The sequence below is a fragment of the Equus przewalskii genome, chromosome 10 (assembly GCF_037783145.1).
Source record: "Equus przewalskii isolate Varuska chromosome 10, EquPr2, whole genome shotgun sequence".
In the NCBI taxonomy this organism is placed as follows: Eukaryota; Metazoa; Chordata; class Mammalia; order Perissodactyla; family Equidae; genus Equus; species Equus przewalskii.
The window spans coordinates 33,644,770-33,669,872 of NC_091840.1; the positions used below are offsets into that span (position 1 = coordinate 33,644,770).

At 36.7% G+C, this 25,103-nt stretch overlaps 1 protein-coding gene across 2 annotated transcripts in view; it reads left to right on the forward strand.

The window, feature by feature from the left end:
- Window positions 1-25,103, forward strand: part of CLTC (clathrin heavy chain) — a 63,928-nt gene that overhangs the window by 12,990 nt on the left and 25,835 nt on the right. For both annotated transcript variants that reach the window (XM_008541427.2, XM_008541420.2), the window contains exons 2-10: window positions 9,632-9,839; window positions 12,729-12,997; window positions 13,595-13,756; window positions 16,212-16,325; window positions 16,745-16,918; window positions 20,581-20,778; window positions 21,559-21,759; window positions 23,852-24,004; window positions 24,500-24,622. In XM_008541427.2, coding sequence (XP_008539649.1) covers window positions 9,632-9,839; window positions 12,729-12,997; window positions 13,595-13,756; window positions 16,212-16,325; window positions 16,745-16,918; window positions 20,581-20,778; window positions 21,559-21,759; window positions 23,852-24,004; window positions 24,500-24,622 — 1,602 coding nt within the window. The remainder of the gene's footprint in view (window positions 1-9,631; window positions 9,840-12,728; window positions 12,998-13,594; window positions 13,757-16,211; window positions 16,326-16,744; window positions 16,919-20,580; window positions 20,779-21,558; window positions 21,760-23,851; window positions 24,005-24,499; window positions 24,623-25,103) is intronic.

The following is a 25,103-nucleotide window of genomic DNA, read 5'->3' on the forward strand; positions in this document are numbered from 1 at the left end:
TTTAAAATTGTTGACTTCTTAACTCTGTAGTGGTAACACCTATTAAGTCTTTATCAAAATATAAGTATAGGTATATTATAATATAAGAAAAGGTAACCAAAATAGGACTTTACAGAGAGCACTTAGAAAATAGCCTCCTCTGAATACATAGTTCCTTTACGTTCTAACTATTCAGATGAAACAAGGAGGAAGGATCTGGAAAGTGTAAAGCCAAGCACTAATTGTGCAACATAAGTTCTTAGTAATGCTGTCATAAACACAAGTTTTAATGTGTTTTGATTTTCAGCTGATACAGCTGGTTAATGAGTTCTGTTCAGAGTTTACTAGTCATTCATTAGGAAAGAAACTCCTTGGGTGTATGTATTAAAAAAGTCTGTTTCCAATGAGTATTCCTGTCTGATCAAATGTAAGAAATTAGTAGGCTCAAAGGAAACCTATTACTCCTTTAATTGTGTTGTGTTTGTAGGCACAAACACAATTGTGATTGATTGCTGAGATAGAGACTTTCTCCTAATGGAGTCTGTCTTTAGCTAATCAAAGAAATGTGCATTGAAATATAGTATGGTTTTTACTTGGTTGTATTGTCTCGTGCTAGCATTTTCAGCCCTTTTTAATAAATGTATACTGTTGGAGTAAATATATCCATAGTCCATGTAGTCCCTTTAGCAATATTTTTATAGTTTGATCACTAATGTATTCTAATAAGGTGCTGACACACTATTACTGAGTTTCCTGGTTCCTTGACGTATGAAGATTTTTTTCTAGCTGTGTAGTAACATGTGTTTTGAACAAAGCAAATTGGGCCACTCTAGGTTTGACTATATAATGTTAGTAGCATGGCGTCGGAGCCAGTCTGTTTTAGAGTAGTATATGTCATGATACCATAGTTCCAGAGTTAGATAACTGTAAACAAGGACAGAAATCCTTAAAGTAGAGAGTGTGTATGTGCCCCCACACTGTTCTAAGTTCTTGGTGTGCATTAAGTCACTTTAACTTTTGATGCAACACCTAGGCATGCTTTGTTCCCCCTCAAGCAAGGATGGACGCTTTGCCTTTTCTGTTTGCCACATTTACAATCAAATCAAGTAGCTTCAAAACCAAAATAGGAAAAACAAGGCCTAAAGCATTAAAAACTGATGAGTACTTAACTTAGATTTCTGAATCTAATATTGGTGAAGTTAATATTTTTTTTTACCATATTTCTTTGATTTTTAATACAATCTCCTTCACACTTAGCATTTTCTGGAATTGGGAATTTCATCTTATAGTTGTCTACTCTTTCCCCAAAAGCTTTATGATACTGATGAATATCTTAGAAATTGAGGCAGTAGTAGTTTACCAAGCGCAGAGATGGGCTTTTCTCCTCATATTCTTTGAAAAAATGGCATCTTATTACATCTCTCTTCTCAGTTCCTTATAACCCTGGGCCTTACCTATTTGAATGTTCAGTGATTTCTTGAGGGGAAACAGGGACACCCAGACTGAGGAGGTTTTCGTTGGACTCCCTTCTGGTAGCTCTGAACTTTGCAGATTTTTCCCCCCAAGCCTCTTGCAGATATCCAGACTTGGAAACCTGAAGATTCTGGTTTTTTCCGCTTCCCGTTGTCTTGTCTGAAATCCTTGTATAAGATGAGTGTCCCTTTTTACCATCTGTCCTTCATTTTTGCTAGAGTTTAATGTTAAAGTTTTCTCCTTGTTGGACTTCCAAGAAAAACATCTGTAAACAGTACTCTCAATGTGCAATGATGGAATGTTCTATATTTCTATATAAATGTTCTGTATTCTGTGCCTTCCAATGCTGCAGTCATGTGACTAGTGTGACTGAGGAACTGAATTTTAAATTTTATTTACTTAACAAAATTAAATAGCTGCATATGACCGGTAGTTACTATATTGGACAGTGCAGCAAACCTCTCAGTCCTGATTGAGCAGATGTCTGAGGTACAGCTCCCTTAAACTTAAAAGAAAAAAATTTGCAAGGCTTCATAAGGGTAGGCAGAGCCATATATCCAATCATCTGGATTTTTAATAGTATTTTGCTATATCTGGTTTTTTTGTTTTACCTAAATGTTTTAAAGAAATTGAGGTTATCATGAAATTTCATCTCTAAATACTCCAACATGCATCTTTAGAAAATAAGGAAATTTTCTAATAATTATGATATCATTATAGCCTCCTAATGTTTAACAATCTCTCAATATCTAAAAACCAGTCCCTATTCAGATTTCTTTGATCGTCCGCAAATGTTATTTGGTTTGTTTAAATCAGGATCCAAGCAAGATCTACACATTACTTTCAGTGATGTCTCTTAAGGTATGTAAAGAAACATTTTATTTTTACAGAGTTTCAGATTTACACAACAGTATGAAGAATTCTCATATACATGCTTTACACACATTCATCAGTTTTTAACCTTTTTCACTACATTTGATTTATCCTCTTTTGTCTATATACAGAATGTTTATTTTTTAGATTGGCACCTGAGCTATCAACTGTTGCCAATCTTTTTTTTTCCCCTGCTTTTTCTTCCCAAATCCCCCCAGTACATAGTTGCATATTTTAGTTGTGGGTCCATCTAGTTGTGGCATGTGGAATGCCATCTCAGCGTGGCCTGATGAGCGGTGCCATGTCCGCGCCCAGGATTCGAACTGGTGAAACTCTGGGCCGCCAAAGCGGAGCACGCAAACTTAACCACTCGGCCATGGGGCAGGCCTCTGTATACAGAAATTTTTTACTGAACTGTTTGAAAGTAATTTGCAGACATGATACCTCTTTACCACTACATACTCTAGTGTGTATTTACTAAAAATAACAAAATGTCTTCCGTGACCACACTACAGTTATCAGAGTGAGGACATTGACTTTGACAGAAAACTGTTATCTCAGGCTCTATTCACATTTCATCCAATGTTCCAATAATGTTCTTTATCTCAAAAGAAAATCCAGGATCATGAGTGACATTGAGTTGTTCTTTCTCTTTAGGTTTCTTTAATCTGGAACACTTTGTATTCAAGACATAGCTATTTTTTGAAGAGTACAGGTCATTTATTTTGTGGAATTTCCTCATTTTGGATTTATCTGAGGTGTCCTTCTGATTAGATTCAGGTTATATACTTTTGGTAGCATACCACAGAGGTGATGTGTCTTTGTAGTGCAGTGCATGGGGAAGCACATCCTGTCAGTTTTGGCCCATCATTAGTGATACTAGCTTTGATTGCTTGATGAAGGTTGTGTCTGACAGGTTTCTTCACTGTAAATCTCTTTTTCCCTTTGTAATAAGTATCTTGTGGGCAGATACTTTGAGACTATATAGATATCTGTTACTCCTCAAAATTTCATCCATTAATTTTAGTATCATCAATTAATTTTAGTATCCATTGGTGATTCTTGCCTGAATCAATTATTGTGATGATTGCAAAACAGTGACTTTTTAAAAATTCCATCGTCTTTCACCACTTTTAAGTTAACTTTCTTTTGTGAAGAACAACTTTTTCTGTTTTATTTATTTATATTAGTGTGGACTCTTGGATTTCATAAATCTCGTAATCTGTAATTAAAATCTGTCCTGAAAAGTAATGAACAGTGTACATATAGTAAAAGGAATGTTGTCCTTGTGTGTAAGGTGATTCTGGCCTCTGTAACTTTAGTTATGCGTATTGAAGAGCAGAGACTTGCATTCTTTAAGAAAGTTCTTTACGTGAGGATCTTAAAGTTTAGTTGGATAAGTTAACCTGGAATTGTGGGGCATGGGCCCATTAGGAAACATTGGGAAACTTTGGTTTGGGGAAGGTGTAGTATGGTGGGGTGTCTGTGTGTGTCTTTGAACCAGGTGGCATCAACTCTTTTGCACACTGAGGAGAGAAATGCTCTGCCTACTTTCCATTTTACCTTGTATTTTTTAGTCTTGAGCTCTTTAGCGTAAAGAGAATTTTTGATGGTCCTGACCTTATGCCATCTGTTTGCATTTAGCTTTCCCAGCCAGCTCCCTCAGCAAAGGTGTGGGAAGCATATTTGCCAAGTTTGTTAGCCTTAGCAATACTGTTCCATAATGCCCCTAAAAATAGGAATTAAAATAAAATAGGGTTACTTAGCGTGAACATATTACATGGTTCCATGTTACATGGTTTTGAGGATTCTGGGTTCTACCTAACTTTAGTTAGGCAAATTAAAGAGCAGAATTGGAAGTTTTTAAGTGTAATTTCCTTTTCTCAAAAAGGGGGGGGGAGCATTTCGGTGTCTGAATAAGTTAAGCACCCAGAAGCCACTAATCTATTATCAGTAGTCAAAAGAAATTCACACCCAGAGTTTCAGCCAACGTTTATGACAGCTGAATTAGGCAGATAATAAAATGCAAATACAAAAAAGTTAACCTTGAGCTGGCCCTAGTGCTGATGTGTTGTATGTACTAATACTATCTGTTGATATGTGTCAGGCATTGTGCTAAGCGCCCCACATTAATTCCTCCAACTCTGGGATGGGTACTGTCATCTCATATGTTTCAGGTAGGGAAGCAGATACACAGAGATAGTTAATTTGCCCATGATCCCTTAAGTGGCAAAACTGGACTAAACCCAGACATTTTGGCTCTTATGTGGAATCCATAGAACCATCTGATTCTGGATGGCACTTGTACTTTATAACCAAAGTTACACATTTGTACAGTCATTGTCTACTTGAATGAAGAACCTTCTGTGTTCTCTAGATTATGGGCAATCTGAAATACTGTTTCTCACTACAAAAACTAAGACGTCGTTGTCTTATAAATTTTTCCCCAGGCATGTTAATATAAATAGGGATGAGGAAGAGAGGAGAGGGAAAAGGAAACTTGTTTGTATTGTTTGTAACATGTAACTTCAGGACACTCCAGAGTTTGAGTTTACCGATTAACAGTAAATCTGTTTACTTACTTTTTGGAATCTAAACTAGGCTTGAGTGTCAAGTCCTAAAGTACTGCTGCTTGCACACCAGTGTCCAAAATCTAGTCTGGAAATCAAACAAGTTACAGTGTTTGGATGATTTTCTTTAAAAAGGGAGCAGTTGATGATTTTAATGTTTTTGTGCCTGCACCATTAGTGGTTTTTGGTTTTTTTTTTTTTTTTTTTTTTTTGAGGAAGATTAGCCCTGAGCTAACGTCTTCTGCCAATCCTCCTTGCTGAGGAAGACTGGCCCTGAGCTAACATCCGTGCCCATCTTCCTCTCCTTTATATGTGGGATGCCTGCGACAGCATGGCTTGCCAAGGGGTGCCATGTCCGTACCCGGGATCCGGGCCAGCGAACCCCAGGCTGCCCAAGGCATAATGTGCACACTTAACTGCTGCGCCACTGGGCTGGCCCCAACCATTAGTGTTTTTTTAAAAAAGAAGGATGGAAATATGTACTTTCATATGCATGGGATATCTCTAAGATGGAAAGGTATTTGCTGGGGGGAGAAAGGATTACTGGAAACATGGAGTAAGTGGCTTTTCATAGTATACTCTTTTGTACAGTTGGAATACTTTGCCATATGCATGTAATAAATATTCAAAAAAGTAACCTCTTGCACCTAAATTTATTGACTCCATCTTTTTTTATATCACCAAAATAAGTTTTTTTAAGTTAAAAAGTATAATAAACACTTGATTATAGAAACTTCCAAGCATATCTCAAAATAGAATATCCCCAGCTTCAACAATAGCAGCATTTTTCCAATTGAGAGGATAAAAAACGTGGCCAGAATTTGGATATTATTGTGTATTCTCTGAAAATAGGTGCATGTTTGGAGACTCTTATATGCACTCTGAATTTATTAGTGGTTTGTTCCACAGTCTGTGGTTCAGCTTCTGTGGTAGTTAGCTCATATATCATCAGACCTTTATAATTAACTAAGAGTATTTTATGGTTAGTATGTGCTGTTTTGAAAATAAAATCTGTTTAAAAACATTGTGTTGCATTTAAAACATCTTAATCTATATGAGTATTACTAATCGTAATTAGCTAGTATGCTAATAACCCTTTTATATAATCCTAATTTGAGAGTGCACCTAAGCCAGAATTGCGATTAATGATGGTGACTTGTCCTATTACTGTGTGTTTTGGGATGTTTCCCTTTTGAATGTATCGGAGGAAAATATGGGAAGAACTGGTGAGTGCTCCGGGCATTCTCATTAAAAAGTATCACCAGTAAGGAAAAATTCTTACCTTATTTGAAGAGGTGGAAGCAGATGTAACTTTCTGTTAACTGATAGGAATAGATCACTTGAAGTTCTCTTCACCTATACTAACAACTGGGGAAGGCCTTTTAGGAAGGAGCAGTTTCTTGTTTAGTTGTATAAATGGGCATCACTTTAGTATGCTTTTTAAAATGTTTAAACATGTTGAATTGGTAAGCATTTGCCACTTTCCTCTTGGTTAATTTTGGATTTTTTTTAATAAAGGATATGTGTCTATTTCACGTGGAGTGTTTTGAGTAGTACTAGTATATTCTTGATAGAGAAGATCAAAAATACATATATGTAGCTTGTTTAATAAGAAAAGAATATAAGGATTACATAGATTGCAAGGAGTGCAGGAACCGTACCAGTTTTTAACTAAATCTTTGCTTTTTCTCCAAGTAAAACAGCCCTGAGGCTGAAGGTCAGTGCTAGTAACTATTGAGAGCATGCTCTTCTGACTACCTTTATCTGGGGATCTAGCTGGGAGTCAGAAACACAGTTTTCTTGACTTTGCTTTTTTTCCCTCTTCTTTACTGTCTTATCTAATAGTGTTTTCTTTTCTTACAGTTGTCTTGCACCTGCCTCTGAAGTGGAGGGGTAAAAAGGAATCTTTTAGAATCATTTGTGGGTTCAGTTAGTAGTGTTTGTGGTTTGCATCTTTGTTTTACTTTTAGTTTTCTGTTTGACTAAAGCTATTTTTACTCTTTCTCAAACATTGTAGGACTTAGCTGTGACAATTGAAACGCAGAATTGCCTTAGGTGAATGCTTGCTTGATAGTGACTTAGAAACATAGAATTCTTATTTTACAGAGTTGTTTAGAAGATAACTTGTTGCTTTTATGTATATAGTTCTAGGAGCTCTGTGAACCACTGGAATATTTTCTCCAGTTATTGGAAAGGTAAATATTGATTAAACTTAGAAGAGTTTGAGGACCATCTACTCTGAAAAATAGATGTAAATATATACCTCCCCTGAGACTAGACAGGCAGCTTAGTTTGTATAAGGCCTCCCTGAAGCCCAACCATAGTCCCTTTGCATGTTGTTGAGGACCTCTTATGTTTATCTTGCTCCATTAGTTCTGGAACTAAAAGTCACTACAAAAGTTGAAGTCAGGAAGAAATGAGAAGAAATAATTTCATAAAATTTTATTGTAACCAAATTCATTATAAGTTACATATCTCACAGCTTGTGTACTTGCATTGCAGCATTTACTTGAGCTTGTAAAGCTAGTTAATCTTCTACTTTATTACCATGTTTGTATTAATGGTTAGACAGTTGCTTGACTCCTTGCCTTGATAGTCAGTGACTAAGTTACTGTAACTACACTTTATAACTGGTTGTGCCTGCAGTCATTGAGGTATAAGAGGGAAGTGAAAGTAAAATGTAGTCTCTTAATCTCATGTTGTATTTTATTCAGATCCTGGCCTGGTTATAATTAAGCAGTATTAGCAGAGGAATCTGACAAAAGAAATTAGATAAAATACATTTAACTTGACTCAGTCCATAAGAGAGTAGTGAGAGTGGTGATTTCTGGGGAAAGAAATTGGCTATCTGCGGGACAGGGGCAGGAGGAAGACTTGATATTTTTTCCTGTGCTTTCTCATTTTTTTTTTTTTTTAAGATTTTCTTTTTTTTCCTTTTTCTCCCCAAAGCCCCCGGTACATAGTTGTATATTCTTTGTTGTGGGTCCTTCTAGTTGTGGCATGTGGGACGCTGCCTCAGTGTGGTTTGATGAGCAGTGCCATGTCCGCACCCAGGATTCGAACCAACGAAACACTGGGCCGCCTGCAGTGGAGTGCGCGAACTTAACCACTCAGCCACGGGGCCAGCCCCTGTGCTTTCTCATTTTTGTTTGTATTTTGTTCTATGTGAATTTATTATCCATTGGAGGAAAGAAGGGGAAAAAAAACAAGTAGCCTGGCCAAGGCTAATGAAGCCTTCAGATAGCCTTTTAGTGGGACTTAATCTGTTGTACTACATTTAGTCACCTAGAGTAAAAATGACCCACTCTGGTAGAGATCTCCTAACAAGTGACTAACAAGTGACTTTTGTTCTTATACAGTTAATTGGTTTTCAAAGACCTGCCATCTTTGGAGCCAGCCCTGGTGGTCTATTGGTTAAGATTCAGCATTCCCACAGGTTCATTTCCCAGCCAGGGAACCATACCACTTATCTGTCGGTTGTCCTACTGAGGTGGCTGCATGTTGCTGTGATGCTGAAAGCTGTGCTATAAGTATTTCAAATACTACCAGGCTCCTTGGAGGAAGAGGCTTCAGCAGGGCTTCCAGACTAGGTTAGACTAGGAAGAAGGACCTGGCCACTCAGTTGTGAAGAAATTGACCTCTAAATAGCTGTGGAGCATTGTCTGATAGAGCACTGGAAGGTGAGAGGATGGTGCAGAAAGGCTGGGCAGGGTTCCTCTGCTTACACAGGGTTGCTAGGAGTTGGAATCGACTCCATGGCACTAACGACAAAACCATCTTTAGATCCTCTGTATTTGTTTTTCAGATACTTTAATATTTTCTGAGTAAATGTGATTCCATTATTTTCCTTGTTAAAACCCTTAAGTAGCTTTCTTTGTCTACAGAATAAATTCAGAATACTTACTGGGGTACAGTTAGCTTACAGTTTGACCCTTGCTTGCTTTGTAGCCTTAATTCTCCACTCAGCAGGCCTTTCACAGTCTGTACTCCTAAAGTTACAAAGGTGCTTGTAGTTCCTTAGCAGACCATACTTTTCATGTCTCTGGGCCTTAGCATTTGTTCTTCCTTTTGTGGCATTCTCTAGTTTACCTCCTTTGAACACATTCCCTTAGATGCAGGCCTTCTTTGACAAGGTGTCTCTTACATATCTTTGTTTTGGCACTTCTGCAAAGTATTGTAACTTTGTTTACTTGTCTCTCTGCTCTTGCTAGTGTAAGTTCCTTTAGATCAAGAATTCTGAAATTTTAAATCTTTCTCTTTTTATGCTGTAACTTCATTTTCGGATTCCTCAAGTGCATTGCATGTGAACAAGTAACTACTGCATTTTAAAGGGGGTAAGAAAAGGCAGATTTAGTAGTTCAAAGATCTTAAACCAAGAAACATTAATGACTTCAAATCCCTTGAGCCATAAAGGCTAGCTCTCAAATGTAACTCTTTCCTTTACCTTTATCTCTAACTGTTCTGCCTCTTAGTTATGACCACCGGGTTATACATTTCTAGTTATAACTACAAACTATAACAAAAAATTGAATGCCATATTTATTGAAAGAACTGCAGGTCCATTATTTGGGTATTAATTGCCTCACTTGAATCAATGTAATGGAGTTGTCACTGTTGACCTTGAAGCATTAGTGGTTAAATGAGGATTTGTAATGATGCCAGTACATGAATATCAAGTCTTTCTAATTTACTTTGTAACATGGTTTGTTAATGTTTTGTTTTGTTTTTTGTTCCAGCTCCAGAACCTGGGTATAAACCCAGCAAACATTGGCTTCAGTACCCTGACTATGGAGTCAGACAAATTCATCTGCATTAGAGAGAAAGTAGGAGAGCAGGCCCAGGTGGTAATCATTGATATGAATGACCCAAGTAATCCAATTCGAAGACCAATTTCAGCAGACAGCGCCATCATGAATCCAGCTAGTAAAGTAATTGCACTGAAAGGTATAAAAGATTGTGGAGTTTTTTGCTTAAAACTGTTCCTGTGTGTAATTTATTCAAATACAGTAATTAAGACGTACCATTTTTAGAATGTTAATGAAATTGGGCTAAATAGATCTGCAAAGTTAAAGCTCTTACTGAACTTGATTTTAACTACTTTCTTGATGTTTACTTGGCATGTGTCTGTAAAATGTCTTTCTCCTCAGTGTGATCTACTTGGAAAAATTTTGTTTTAGATTAAATTAAATTTTATACGTACAGTGTGATAAGACTGTGCTAAAACATAACTCCATATACAGGAGAAATAAGTTAGTGATTCATGTTCTGGAATAAAATAGACTTTATTAATATTAACATCTAAACATTGAAGAATTCTGTTATGATGATAAACTTGCCATTCATGCTGTACCTTTTTTATACTTCAGGGTTTATTTCATTTAGATTCTCAAGTTCTAAAAATGGCTTAAATTTACACTGATTGTTAGAAGTGTGTGTATATATATATAGGTGGGTATTCAAGCTTTGGAATCGAAGGTATTAGAATTATTTAGACTAACTTTTAATTGTCACTGTAGGGAACTGTACCAACTTATCAGTCTAAACAGATTTGGAAGAACTGTCTAGGGGCCTGTATTAATTTGTTTCCTTCGAACTTTAGAGTGAGGATGTAACTGACTCTTAATAACCCACAGATGCCTGTTTTAGAGTCAGTTTGTCACATAGCCCAACTCTAAAAAAGGCATTTAATTGCCTATTTTTTTTTTTAAAGATTTTATTTTTCCTTTTTCTCCCAAATCCCCCCAGTACATAGTTGTGTATTTTCAGTTGTGGGTCCTTCTAGTTGTGGCATGTGGGATGTCGCCTCAGCATGGCCTGAAGAGAGGTGCCATGTCCGTGCCCAGGATTCGAACTGGCGAAACCCTGGGCCACCGAAGCAGAGTGTGTGAACTTAACCACTTGGCCATGGGGCCTTCCCCAAATTGCCTAATTTTTGCTTTGTTGTTTTTCTTGATAGTAGGAGGAAGAGTTCAAGGTCCTAGTAGTTTCTTGATAAATTTGTGGGTGAGTTGTTAGAGGTGCTGAACTTTTTACACAGTCTGTTCTTTACATGATTTAAACTTTGTGTTTAGTAGTAATACTGGCTGGAGATTCAAAAGAGGAGGGGAGCACAAGCATATTCATATAAGTCACAATTAAATATGTAAGATAGAAGTTGATCTCATCTGAAGGAAAGATGGTCTAGCTTTCTATCTAGGACCACATGCTTTGTGGCAGTAAGCTTTTTGCTTCCATTAGACAATATATATTATACTTTAGGGTCTTAAGCTCCCATCAGCCTCCTTAAAGAATTTAAATTCAACTGCGTAGCAGCTCTCAGACCTCTCTTTTAAAAGGCCATCGTTTTAATTTTCTCAAATTTCTTTTCTCTTTTTAATGTTATTGTTATCTTATCACATTTCTTAATGCTTTCTTATGTGTGCAGATGGTGAGTTATCTTAAATTAGATTGTATTAGTTATTGTCCTGTTCTATAAAAAGAATACATTGAAAAGATTTTCAGAGCATTATACAGTAGCAATGTAGATTTGTGTCTCTGTGTCTGCACTGTGGTGTTAGGCTGTCATCCCTTGCTCTTCTCCCCAAACCACCCCACATACATATACTCCAAACCCTTTCATGTAAAAAAGAATGAAAGTAATTATCGGAAGTTTGGGAAAGGCAACAAAGGAAATTAAGTCATTCCCTCATAGTACTCCCTCTGAAGCCAATTTTAAACCCCTTGGCTTCTTTTTATAAACAGGACTGTAACTCTCACAATTGTTCAAGTCTGATTGTGGTTTCCATATTGTGTGGGATGGGAATAACATTCTTGTTTTATGGAAGAATTTTTTACACGTGTGGTAAGAAGGGTCATGGTACAAAGCTCTATGTTTTGTGTCCCGTCCCATCCACTCCCCACCACCCTAATACTACTACCTTACAATTTTTGTTCTTCAGGAGCCAGATTCTCTGTGTCAGGAATGGAGTTTTCCTTAATCTCTAAGGACTAATCTTGATAGCCTAGCGATAGTTGTGGGCTTTGATCTCTATTAATTTAAACCAAATCATTTTTTGGACTGTGATGGATTTGAAATTACAGGTAGAAGCCTTTGCATCTGACTCAGTGAACTCTTAACACTCAAGGCAAATCTCATCCTTCTTTTACTAAATGTTTGCTGTCTGAATGAAGCTTGAACTTGGTCCTCATCTCTAGTGTATTAACAGCATCTGAAACTGTCCTCCTTGGTCTCCCTCTCCTTTTCTCCAGCACCTCTGCCTGTCCCTTTGTATCTTAAACCAGTTAAATTGAGCATACACTTCCTCTTATGTGCTAGTGGTACAAGGCAACATTGAAGTACATCCTCTTCCAAAAAGCAGTTAACATAAGATTTAGTTGGATGGGGGATGACTCCCTTTTAAAAAGTAGACATTTTCCCTGTGTCTTTGTATCGGGTTTGCCTTGTTCTCTGTACCTACAACTAACTTAGTTTATACATAAAGTAAACATACTTAATTATAAGTATGAAGATTACAACCTTATTTTCCATTGTTAAGCTAACTGTTCTTTAGACTCCTTTTTAGTTGGGATTTAGAATTCTATGGAAGTCATACTGTCTGTTTAAAATGTGTTTATTAGAGGTAGTATAGTTTTTGCTTCAGATGTAGATGTAGGTTGCCCAGTCTCAGCTCTCTCTTCAGTGGTTGCTGCTCTGTCAATGCGACTTCTGTAGTTAGTTATTAGTCTCATGATAAAACCATTTTGTTTGGAAGTTACAGCGCTAGTTTAGCTAGATGTTAATTTATCCTGAACTTTACTTTATTAGTGATTTCAAATTCTTAATTTTGTTTTTAGCTGGGAAAACTCTTCAGATATTTAACATTGAAATGAAAAGTAAAATGAAGGCCCATACCATGACTGATGATGTCACCTTCTGGAAATGGATCTCTTTAAATACGGTTGCTCTTGTTACGGATAATGCAGTGTACCATTGGAGTATGGAAGGAGAGTCTCAGCCAGTGAAAATGTTTGATCGCCATTCTAGCCTTGCAGGATGTCAGATTATCAATTATCGTACAGATGCAAAGCAAAAGTGGTTACTTCTGACTGGTATATCTGCACAGGTAACATTTTTCTGGTTTTTAATAAAGAAGGTCTAGAGAGCTAATGTGCCAGATGCGCATTAGTGCGTTTTGAAATTAGGTCTTCTATGCTCAGTCCTGTTGAATCTGAGTTATTCTGGAAGACTTTTTCCCCCCTTTTTTCTTTTTTAAGAAATAAGGGTTGCTAGCTTAATACCTTTATACTGATGTACAGTTTCATTGTACTCTTTCCATGTGTTGTTAGGTTTTACTTGCAGATTGAATGGATATTGAGTTTCTGTGAGAGTGACTTGGAATTTATTATGGATGTTTACTGCAGAATGAATAAATCCTTCTGATAAAAGTAGTAAAAAAAAACCACTTTTTTCTTTAATGATGGTGTAAAGAGATGATTGTATATGAGGCATGTTTTAAACATTCATGTTATGCTTTAATAAGATAATGTTTGGAGCTAAATTTTAATTTGAGGTATCAAATCTACATTGAGAGACTAAATAACAATGAATTATAAATCCTGCTAGAGATTAATAAAGCATTCTAATAATTTCACTAGTTGATGAATCTAGGAGTTATTGGTTCATTGGATCCCCAAACATTTTTTTCTTGTATCTTTTGTAGCAAAATCGTGTGGTTGGAGCTATGCAGTTATATTCTGTAGATAGGAAAGTGTCTCAGCCCATTGAAGGACATGCGGCCAGCTTCGCACAGTTTAAGATGGAAGGAAATGCAGAAGAATCAACGTTATTTTGTTTTGCAGTACGGGGTCAAGCTGGAGGGAAGGTAAGTTTTGGGTTTGAAAATTATTTTAGAACTTTGTCTTTCTGGTACTAATCAGTCAGCTAATTTCAAAATGGTCTTCTCCCTTCCTTGTTAATTTATTTTTAACATCCAGATTTGTGGTGACTTAGTTCGTTTAAATTTTACTTCCAGTGATACTTGTCTCGAATGTTTTTTAACAACTTTTTGTATCTATTTATATTAAGCTATTTATATTAAGACTTTATATCAATTGCCTTTACCAAAGGCGGCCTTAATTCAGTGTTTTTCAACTTTATTGTGCATAAGAATCATTAGGGTCACTAAAATGTACGTTAATGTGCCTTACGTCTAGAGAGTGATTCAGTAAGTGGAGCCCAAAATCTGCATTTTAATAACCCTAGGTGATGTGACATAAATAGAATGTGGACCACAATTTGAGTAACATTTCCTTAATCAGAGCTTCTCAACCCTGGCTGTACATTGGAATCACTTGGACAGATTGAATGAAGTGTTTTGTATGTTAGTATTCTTAGTTGCAGGCAACAGAAAAAAGGTCTGGTTGATTAGAGCATAAAAATTTAGTAAAAGGGTAATGCGTAGTTGACAGTGGTTAGGAAGGTTTAGAACCAAGCTTGGAAAATGAAGAGGAATGAGGGAGAATGGGCAGCAACCAGGTCCCCAGCCAAAAGCCCTGCCACAGAACTCTGAGGACTCCGTTGCTGTTGTGACTGCACTGCTGGATGCCACAGTGAGCACTGCTGCCCCTGGAAACTCAGTTTGATGTTGTTCTCACTACCAGAGTAGAGTCTCTGAAGTCTTAATATTTTTCCATGGTAAGTAGTTAAAAAAATTAATGTAGAGATTGATTAAAATGTGATCATCTATAGCTTCTCAGCAGGGAGGGAACATAAGCACCGAGACTTAAAATTCTGCCTAAAATTTCAGAGAAAGAATCTCTGAACTGTGGAATGATCCTACCAATCTCACGATATGACAAAGATAGAAAACAGTGATATTTAGATCTGAATTGATAGAATCTAAACAAAAAGACACATAGGTTTTAGAAATTAGTTATCTTTAAGACATAGGGCTGAGACTTTTTTTGAGAAGTCCTACTGGAAGAAGAACCTCAATATCATTTTTATAGTGCCTGAAAACCTGTTTATAGGTTCTTGAGCATATTTGATACATTGTGCTTTATCTATTGTTATCTGCCATGGCTTTTGAAGGAAGACATAAGTTTTTCACTGTGGCTCATCATACTAATTAAGGATGAGACTTGATAACTTTAATATGGTATGTATCTGAGAAACTGAATTATTCTTTGTCTGAGTCAATTCCTGATATGACTAAGCAAAATAGATAATACTTTTTTGTCGACCTTATTTATTTTCTCTTGCCTAGCTGATGTGCAGCATCAGACATTTTAAACCAAAATGTGACTAGAGAGACAACTCGGTTTAGGTGTATGCTTTCTATCTGTGTTACAGTAGGTAGGCAGAGAAGACTTTAACAACTTAAGTTTCTGTTTGAAAATACTAAATTATAATGGAAGGCCATGAGAGAGCACCTTTATGGATAGTGTATTACCATTCTATGCCCTTAATTTAAGGTAGATTGAAGTGTGATTATTTCAGCCATTCAACCGACTTTTTGAAGTTTTTATCTTGAAATAATATACATTCATAGGAAGCTGCAAAGACAGAACAGAGAGATCACATGTCTCCTTTACCTAGTTTCCTCCAGTGGTTACATCTTATATAGCTATAGTACGGTAGACACTGGTACAATTGTATAATTCTGTCATTTTGTCACAAGTAGATTCAAGATACATACTATTCCACAAGGATTTCCCTCACGCTACCCCTTTATAGTCACACTCACTCCCTCCTTCCCCAGCATCTCTAACTCCTGACAACCACTCATTATATCTCCATTTCTATAATTTTGTCACTTCAAGAATGCTATATAGGGCCTGGCCCCGTGGCCAAGTGGTTAAGTTTGCACGCCCCGCCTCAGTGGCCAAGGGTTTCGCCTGTTCGGATCCTAGGCGCGGACATGGCACCACTCATTGAGTCACTGCTGAGGCAGCATCCCACATAGCACAACCAGAAGGACCTACAGCTAGAATATAAAACTGTCTAGGGTGGCAGGGAGGCTGTGGGAGGCGAAGAAGAAAAGAAAAAAGATTGGCAACAGATGTTAGCTCAGGTGCCAGTCTTTAAAAAAAAAACAGAAACAACAAGGAGTGTTATATAAATAGGATCATACAGTATGTGACCTTTCAAGATTGGCACTATTTTTTTCACTCAGCATAATGTCTGTGAGAGTATTCCATGGTATGGTATATGGTATGGTTGTACCATAATTTAATATTCACCTATCATAGGACATTTTGGTTGTTTGGGGCTACAAATCTGCTGTGATCAGTTGCTAAAAGATCTAGGTTGTATAAGTTTTATTTTCTTTTGAACAGTTACATATCATTGAAGTTGGCACACCACCTACAGGGAACCAGCCTTTTCCAAAGAAGGCAGTGGATGTTTTCTTTCCTCCAGAAGCACAAAATGACTTTCCTGTTGCAATGCAGGTATTTTAACCAAAACAGATGAACTTTTTAAATCTCTCCTCTTAACAAAATCCAAAAGCTACTACTCACAGTCAGTATAATTTAAGTGGTCCTTAAAAGAATACCCTTTATTCCCAAATAAAGTTTATTAGTGAAACTTCGTCAAGTAATACTCTAAATTTCATTGTAATATATAAAATAGGTTGTTCAAAATTATGTTTTCTCTTTTATACATTTATATTGTGTTTTTTATAAGAGCTTGGGATATTCCATATTTAAATATGCTGTAAAAATGAGGAAACTGTAAATACTAGCTTTTAATTTTTCATATAAACCTTTTGTCAAAGTTCTAGAATTTCACTGTCTCTAAAATGGAATTGAAGTAAATGTTCTGTTTCTGGATTCATTATTGTACTGAGGTGTTGACTCTCTTTATACAGATCAGTGAAAAGCATGATGTAGTATTCCTGATTACTAAGTATGGTTATATCCACCTCTATGATCTGGAGACTGGTACTTGCATCTACATGAACAGAATCAGTGGAGAAACAATCTTTGTTACTGCACCTCACGAAGCCACAGCTGGAATCATTGGAGTAAACAGAAAGGGACAAGTAAGGAAACCCTGAAACTTAAATTAAGCCATGAAATAACACTTACTACCATTACCTTTTTTTTCAAAAACCAAATGGTAACTTTGGATGTCAAAATAATATATACCTAAAAATACAGAAGCATATGATACAAAGTCTCTCTTTAATCTTGTTTTAGAGAGAGAAACTGCTCAGCATATAGCCACCTAGGATTGTGTATATTTGTCTTTTTTATCAAAAGAAGTGACTCTCCATGCAAAGAAACTATTAGGGTCACGTTTGACAGACTGTATACTTTATATAGGGGTTTTCTTCCTATGATCTCTAAGATTATCAACTACAAGGAAAAGAATTCTTCCTACATCTCTTTTTTAACTCTATTACTAAATATTTAATGTTGGAAGGTGATATGTTATGGTAGCTATTGTGGAGTACTTGGAAAGTTACCCAATTAGATAGGGAAAATATTAGCTGTTTTGAATTTGCTGCATTTGACAGACCTCTTCACACCATGTAACAAGTGATCTTTTTTGTCTGTTTTCTTAGTATTTTATGTTTTCTACCAGGAGCTATCTTATTTTCTAAACAGTAGTTAAAATTTCAAGAACAATACTGTTATTGGTCTTGCATTTTACTAGTTTTCCTCTAAATTAGTATATTTCCCAAATAGTAAGTAAAGGAAGTAGATAGATTGTTTTTCTCTTTTGTTCTGTTAATTTCCAGAAAATAGTATGTATGTGAAGCGGCAGATACTCTAGGGGAGAGAGAGTCTTTCCCTACCTCTCCAACCCCTACCTAACTCCACACCTGGTTCGGTGCTTCTGTTTCATGCCCCTAGCACTTAGGTAGCTCTACCTCGTAGCACTTACCGCAGTGAATTACAATTGCTTGCGTAACTGCTTCAGTCACTGTTCTTCATTAGGGAAAGGGGCTTCTCTTTGTTTAGTTGTATTTCTACAGCAGTCAGTGTCTGGCACAAAAGCGACTTTAACATTTCAGCAGCTTTCATTTACTCAGTTGCATGTATCTCTCCTGGAAAAATCAAGAATGAATTGGCTTTTTGGTGAACTAGGTTAGTGATAATTTAATAATCAAGTGAAGTTGTTAAGCCAGAGACCTTTTTATTTCCACTACTGTTAGATAATGCTTAAACTCTGAAGTAGCTTGTATAATTTCGCCATACGTATTTGATGTTAACTCTGATTTTGGAAACTTATTGATTACTTTTCTGCCCTTCTCCCCACAGATTTTTGTACCAGGTGCTTTGAGTAAGGAGATGAGTGTTTAAAATAACCTTAGGCCTCAGGACTTTTCTGTACTCTTAATCAAAGCCAACTACAGCTGGACATATCCTCTAGAGGAATGAGTGTGTGGTTTCTGTGGGTTGAAAAATCAAAAGCAATCAGGATGACATTATTGCCAGTATCTAGCTTAAATTCTGAACTTGGTAGAACTGAGTACTTTAGAAGATCAGAAACCTTCTCTTTTCCCTGTAGATCTTAAGTACTGGTTGCTAGAAATCTGCTAGGACAGTCTAAAAGTAGGATAAAGATGAAACTATGGATGTGTTTGGGGAAGACTAAGGTACAGATTAGTAGAAAGCTTCAGAAAGTGTGTTTGGAACTGGATTTGTTCATCTTTCTTATTTTTCCTGGGAGATAAGCATTACATTAAGGATGAGGGTCAGGAATGCAAATGACTATAAACTAATTACTTCTTTCCTTTAAAAGATATGTTTTGTTTTTTAAAGATTTAATTTTTCCTTTTTCTCCCCAAAACCCCCCGGTACATAGTTGTGTATTTTAAGTTGTGGGTCCTTCTAGTTGTGGCATGTGGGATGCCACCTCAGCATGGCTTGATGAGTGGTGCTATGTCCGCACCCAGGATCCGAACTGGTGAAACCCTGGGCCACCAGAAGCGGAACGCGTGAACTTAACCACTCGGCCACGTGGCCCCCGTAAGATATGTTTTAAAGATTTTATTTTTCCTTTTTCTCCCCAAAGCCCCCCAGTACATAGTTGTATATTCTTCGTTGTGGGTCCTTCTAGTTGTGGCATGTGGGACGCTGCCTCAGCGTGGCTCAATGAGCAGTGCCATGTCCGTGCCCAGGATTCGAACCAACGAAACACTGGGCCGCCTGCAGTGGAGCGTGCAAACTTAACCACTCGGCCACGGGGCCAGCCCCCAGAAGATATGTTTTAATATGAAGTAGAATGTCATTTTGTGGCTACAGGATAGCCTAAACTTTGGGGAGGGAGTCGGACCTGTAGAAATGAAAAGAATTTGGGAGGTTAAAATTTCTTCATTTTCTTCAAAAGGAATAATAGGTAACAGTCTCTCCTGCCTGTTCTATCTGTTTGGTTATTGAGTTCTCAAATTGTATTAGGTTCTTGTTGATCTTGGGACAGAAATTTCCCATTTTCATTTATTTAACAAATATTAAGCATATACTTTGTGCTAAACACTACCTGGTGCTAATAATGCGGTTAAATGAGGTCTTAAATAGTATTCCACACAGTCTGTTACATGGAATAGTGACTGAGAAACAGACAAGAAATTATAATAGTATGAGAAGTGCTGTTGTGGGTGATGTAAGTAGTTTAAGCTGGGGTGTATAACCAGCTCTGGCGTTGGGGAGAGGAGTGGATGTGTAGTGAAGGGCTCTCTTTCTCTATGGCAATTGATAGCAGTTTCAGCTTTTAGGCAAGGAGGGCAGCATTCTGTAGCAGTCTTTTTAGGAGGACTGAGGGTGGGTAACTATTCTCCAAACAGAAGCAATTAGAAATTGCTCTTTACTGGTACCACAGTTATTAAGCACCTACTGTATAGCTTGCATTATGTTAAGTGCATGAGAATTCAGTGGTCCCTTCCTTCACTGAGTATATGATCTGGTCTTGAGGAATGTAAATGTAATTAAAGAAAATTACTGAAACATCCTTGTTTTAAAAGTAGTCCTAGAGTTAAAAGGAATGTATCTTAAACTTCCAGGCCAGCCCTTAGATTTCATAACTTCTTCAGAGTCATTTTCTGTAGGGTGTCAAGATTTTGTTCCTCAAGAATATTTAAAGCATATGGAATTGTCTTTCAGAGCTCAATTAGATGGGAGCCTTGATCTTTGATATTAACCATGTTAAGAATGAATGAATGGGGGGCTGGCCCCGTGGCCGAGTGGTTGGGTTCGCGCGCTCCGCTGCAGGCGGCCCAGTGTTTTGTTGGTTCGAATCCTGGGCGCGGACATGGCACTGCTCATCAAACCATGCTGAGGCAGCGTCCCACATACCACAACTAGAGGAACCCACAACGAAGAATATACAACTATGTACCAGGGGGCTTTGGGCTTTGGGGAGAAAAAGAAAAAAATAAAATCTTTAAAAAAAAAAAAAAAAAAAAAGAATGAATGAATGGTATCAAAGTAATTAGAGTTTGGGCAGTATGAAGTGGGGAGTTATGTATATTACAGAATGGCCATATTTTATGAACCCCCAATAGCTTAGCATCTCTTAGTCTTCTCATTCCTGGCCTGTTTTTTTCTCTTTTTATTTATTCATTTTTATAACAACAGGAGAGCAGCTGTCACAATTTCATTACCTTTGTGACTCACTAGTAATCGGCTTTAAACAGATTTGGTACCATTGATCTCCAAATAAACACATTGCAGCTATTCATTAATCTTTAAATTGTAGGTTCTATCAGTATGTGTGGAAGAAGAAAACATAATTCCTTATATCACCAATGTCCTACAAAATCCTGATTTGGCTCTGAGAATGGCTGTACGTAACAACTTAGCTGGTGCTGAAGAACTCTTTGCCCGGAAATTTAATGCTCTTTTTGCCCAGGGAAATTACTCAGAGGCAGCAAAGGTGGCTGCTAATGCACCAAAGGTAAATAGTTACGAAAATGAAGTTGCTATGATTGGATTAATGTTAATGTGCTCTGTTTCTAATACTGTTAGAAGAACCAGCTTTCCACAGATAATCTAATCTTCTAGGTTACATTTTCCTGTAGTAGAATATGAATGACTTATCATTGCCTGTATATTTGGTTAATTACTTTCCTGTGCTCTACATTTCCTGTGGTTTTTATAGCAGACTCTTAGAAGGATATGTAGATCTGGTAAGCTATGATTTAGATAAATGTAGTAAATTTTTAGTTAGTTTGTAACACTAAGTAACTAAAAGAGTAACTGTTTGACCTCATCAATGATAGCTATCAATTTTATCCAAAAGCTGAAGATTAAACAGATGCTGTGCAAATTATGGTGAGAAGAGTTGTCTGAAATTGAGCTGAATTTATTCTCGTCGCCTTTGTATTATATTGGACAAAATTAATGCTTTACATCCTGACCACTATTAAGAAATTTGCAGTAAATGTTAATCTGGAATAATGACGAGCTACAGCTAATTTGTGATTATGCATGTTCTCTTACACATTGACGTTGTAATTTGGTTGGTATGTTTCTGATTCTCAGTAATCTCGTAACATTGAACCAGAGGTGTAACAGATGTTGACTGAATCTTTACTATTCAGTGTATTGAAGATTTAAAATTTAGTGTTAGTAGATGGAAATCATCTTTTTAAGATTGACCCAAGAGACCCATGGAGTTATTAGTGTGGTGTTGGATCACCTTTAAAGGAGTCTTTAACATTTCATTTTCTTAAAGGGAATCCTTCGTACCCCAGACACCATCCGTCGGTTCCAGAGTGTCCCAGCTCAGCCAGGTCAAACTTCTCCTCTACTTCAGTACTTTGGAATTCTTTTGGACCAGGGCCAGCTAAACAAATATGAATCCTTAGAATTATGTAGGCCTGTACTTCAGCAAGGGCGGAAACAGCTTTTGGAGAAATGGTTAAAAGAAGATAAGGTACGTTAGCTTTTGTTCGAGTACTTTTGCTTTGATTGCATTTTAAATACCTTGTAAGCAACTTAAAAACACCTAGGCTGCACCGAAATGTCTCCATCATTTCTTGCTTGTAGGAACAGAACAAGAACAGATAAGTCATGAGATGCATAAATTTATTTGCTTCTTAAAAAAAATGTATTTTTATGGTATATTGAGGCAAAATATCTTTGTTTAGTTTTTTAAATGGAATCCAAGATTCTTGCTTGGTTGTTAAAACTACTAACCTGGAAGCAAATTGCTATCTTTTTGCTTTAGGAACAGCTTAGTTGGAGACACCTCCTTCAGTATGCAGTCATATTTGCTAACATATGTAACACTCATTTGAACATCAGAATATTTTCTTCCGCGTTTCATACTTGATATGAACAGTAGTTTCAACCACACAAGTATCATATCTTTTCTTTTAGAACTTCCCAAGTACCATCAAAATTGTGGTATTTGCTGTTAGTACCCATGTTTGGGTATGCAAGGGAAACATGTTATATAAAATGTTGGATCATAAATATGTGAACAGGGCAGCAGGACTGTCTAATTAGCGGTGATATAGATTTCCAAAGTGATTTCACAGAATGTTAATTGGCATTACATGGAAAAATATTTAACTCAGTTTCTTGAAATTGACTTAAATATGAACCTTTAAAAAATGTAGTTAACCAGCTTTCTTTACAGTAAGATTTCTCTGTGCCTTTTATAGTCCCTCAGTACTTGCTAAGTTCTTTTTACACAGAGCATCTAATTGTACTGTGTTTTCTAGAACAAATTATGTAAAATGTTGCTTATTTGTAAGTCAACTAACAAATTTAAACAGTCCATTAGTAGTATTATTCCTTTCATATCACTGTAAAAAGCCTTTCTCCACAAAGTGGCAATATTGAATTGCCATGTCTTATGCCATTGACAAGAACTGAGGTGGTACTGTTTAAAGTACTTGGAGTAGTGAGTAACTTTTGATGTTATTATACCTTTCAGCTTTAAGTGTATATTGGTAATATTTTTACATTACTAATTGTAAGTCCTTGTTTCTTGACCCAGCTTCTGGTAATTTTATAGGATGCTGGAGAATAGTACTTCCGAGTTGGAATGCTTGGACAAGAGTCTCTGCTGAAGATTAGTTACTAGCCACTCTAGCAAGTATTTGAGGTCCATCCTAGTTGTTTAAGATAAAGGAGGATGGGAACAGCCAAAGTAACTGAGTTGACCTGTGTAACAGTATGAAAGCTTTTTGGGTGTCATTACCTTTTTTGTGTGAATGGTCACGTGGGATCCATTTGTAGTAAAAGGGACGCTGGCCATCTTGACATTAGCGTGTTCAGTTAAGAGGTACGGACTGACAGAACTTGTTACTTCTCAGTACTGAATATCAGTGATAAAGGCTATTCTCTGACATAATGATTAAAAGAATAAAATCAACTCTAGTATGTAAAGCAGAACTCTTTTGGGGACGCTGCTTTCCAGATTTGGCAGCTAAGTCAGGTTGAATAGTACAGAGGAAGGTGGCTGCTTGTATACCACCTATGACCTTGTGAAATTAGTGTCCTTCCTTACAACCTTAAATCCAAAAGTCAAGAAGATAATGGAGCTTAGATCCTTCAGACATAGAGATTATACCCTAATTTTAATAATAATCCTTATGGTAAGCTTCATCTGGCTCCTTAAATATAAAATTTTCATTTGATAATATTAGATTGAAAGTTGCATTATTTTTGAAAAATTGGGATCATGTGGATCTCATATCTGAGTATTCTTAGAAGTACAAGATTCTGCTTTTTAGTACTTGTGTTCCTAACAAAGTAGTTGATAATTTCTATAAGCGTGAAGTCTTGGTGAGCTGCTTTTATCACTGTTTAAGTAAGATGTGTGGAGAATTCTGAGACATTGCTATGAATACAAGACCAAGAACCTTAACTAACCACAACCCCTGCATATTTATAATGTATTCTTGGAAAATTGAGTAAGTGCCTGTCATATTAGTTTTTATTTATAGTAGAAGTAGTATCAATTGCTTGTTTATAAAGCAGCTCATGGATTACTAAACTCTTTTTTCTTTGGACAGCTGGAATGTTCTGAAGAACTGGGTGACCTTGTGAAATCTGTGGACCCTACGTTGGCACTTAGTGTGTACTTAAGAGCTAATGTCCCAAATAAAGTCATTCAGTGCTTTGCAGAAACAGGTCAAGTGCAGAAGATTGTTTTATATGCTAAAAAAGTGAGTTCAATGAACCAGATTCGCAACATAAATTCATTAAAACGTTAAGAGAGAAATTAGTCTATAGTAACTCTGAGTAACTTTAATAGTGGGTTTCCTTAAATTTTGAATTGGTTGCAAAAGTATAAAAACCCTATTTTAGCTCTCACATATAGAATTACACTTATTAAAAAATGGAGACCCTTACTCTTGCATGGCTTAGAATTTAAGATGGCAGGGGTGTATTTAACCTGGTAGAATATGCTTTTTGAAATGGTCATTAATTGAAAATGAATAAGCCAATTAGAAAAATTTTTAACTATTCAGTCAAATGTCATCACCAAGGTATGTGTTTACCTAATATAAACCAAAGTCAAATTGAGCATCTTAAGTTAAAACTGAATTTATGCTTTGACCAGTAGTTCTATCTTAGCAAGATTCTGTTGTAGAAAAAGCCTTTAAATGATAGAAGAATGAAACTTTGCAGCAGTGTTTAAAGTTTTTGTCTATTTATAGGTTGGATATACTCCAGACTGGATCTTTCTGCTGAGAAATGTCATGCGTATCAGTCCAGATCAAGGACAGCAGTTTGCTCAAATGTTAGTTCAGGATGAAGAACCTCTTGCTGATATCACACAGGTAAAGGCATTAAAATGTCTTCTGTAGAAGTTGATTTAAATAGACAATGGGGGGATCTGAGTTGAAACAACTTTGGAGAAGAATGAGTTAACCTTTTAATTTGTGGAAATTAGAGCTATGTCTATCTACATGGATAAACCTCAAGTATCTTACCAAAAAAGCAAGTTGCAGAGCCAGCCCTGATGGCCTGGTGGTTAAAGTTCAGGGTACTCTGCTTCGGTAGCCCAGGTTCGGTTCCTGGGTGTGAAACCACACTACTCTTCTGTCAGTAGCCATGCTGTGGCAGCAGCTCACGTAGAAGAACTAGAAGGACCTAAAACCAGAATATGCAACTATGTACTGGGGGGGGGGGGGCGGGGAGGAAGGTTGGCAACAGATGTTAGCTAAGGATGAATCTTTCCCAGAAAAAAACAAAAAAAAAAGCAAGTTGCAAAAGAATGGACAGTCACATACCACCTATATACAGTTTTAAAACATGCAA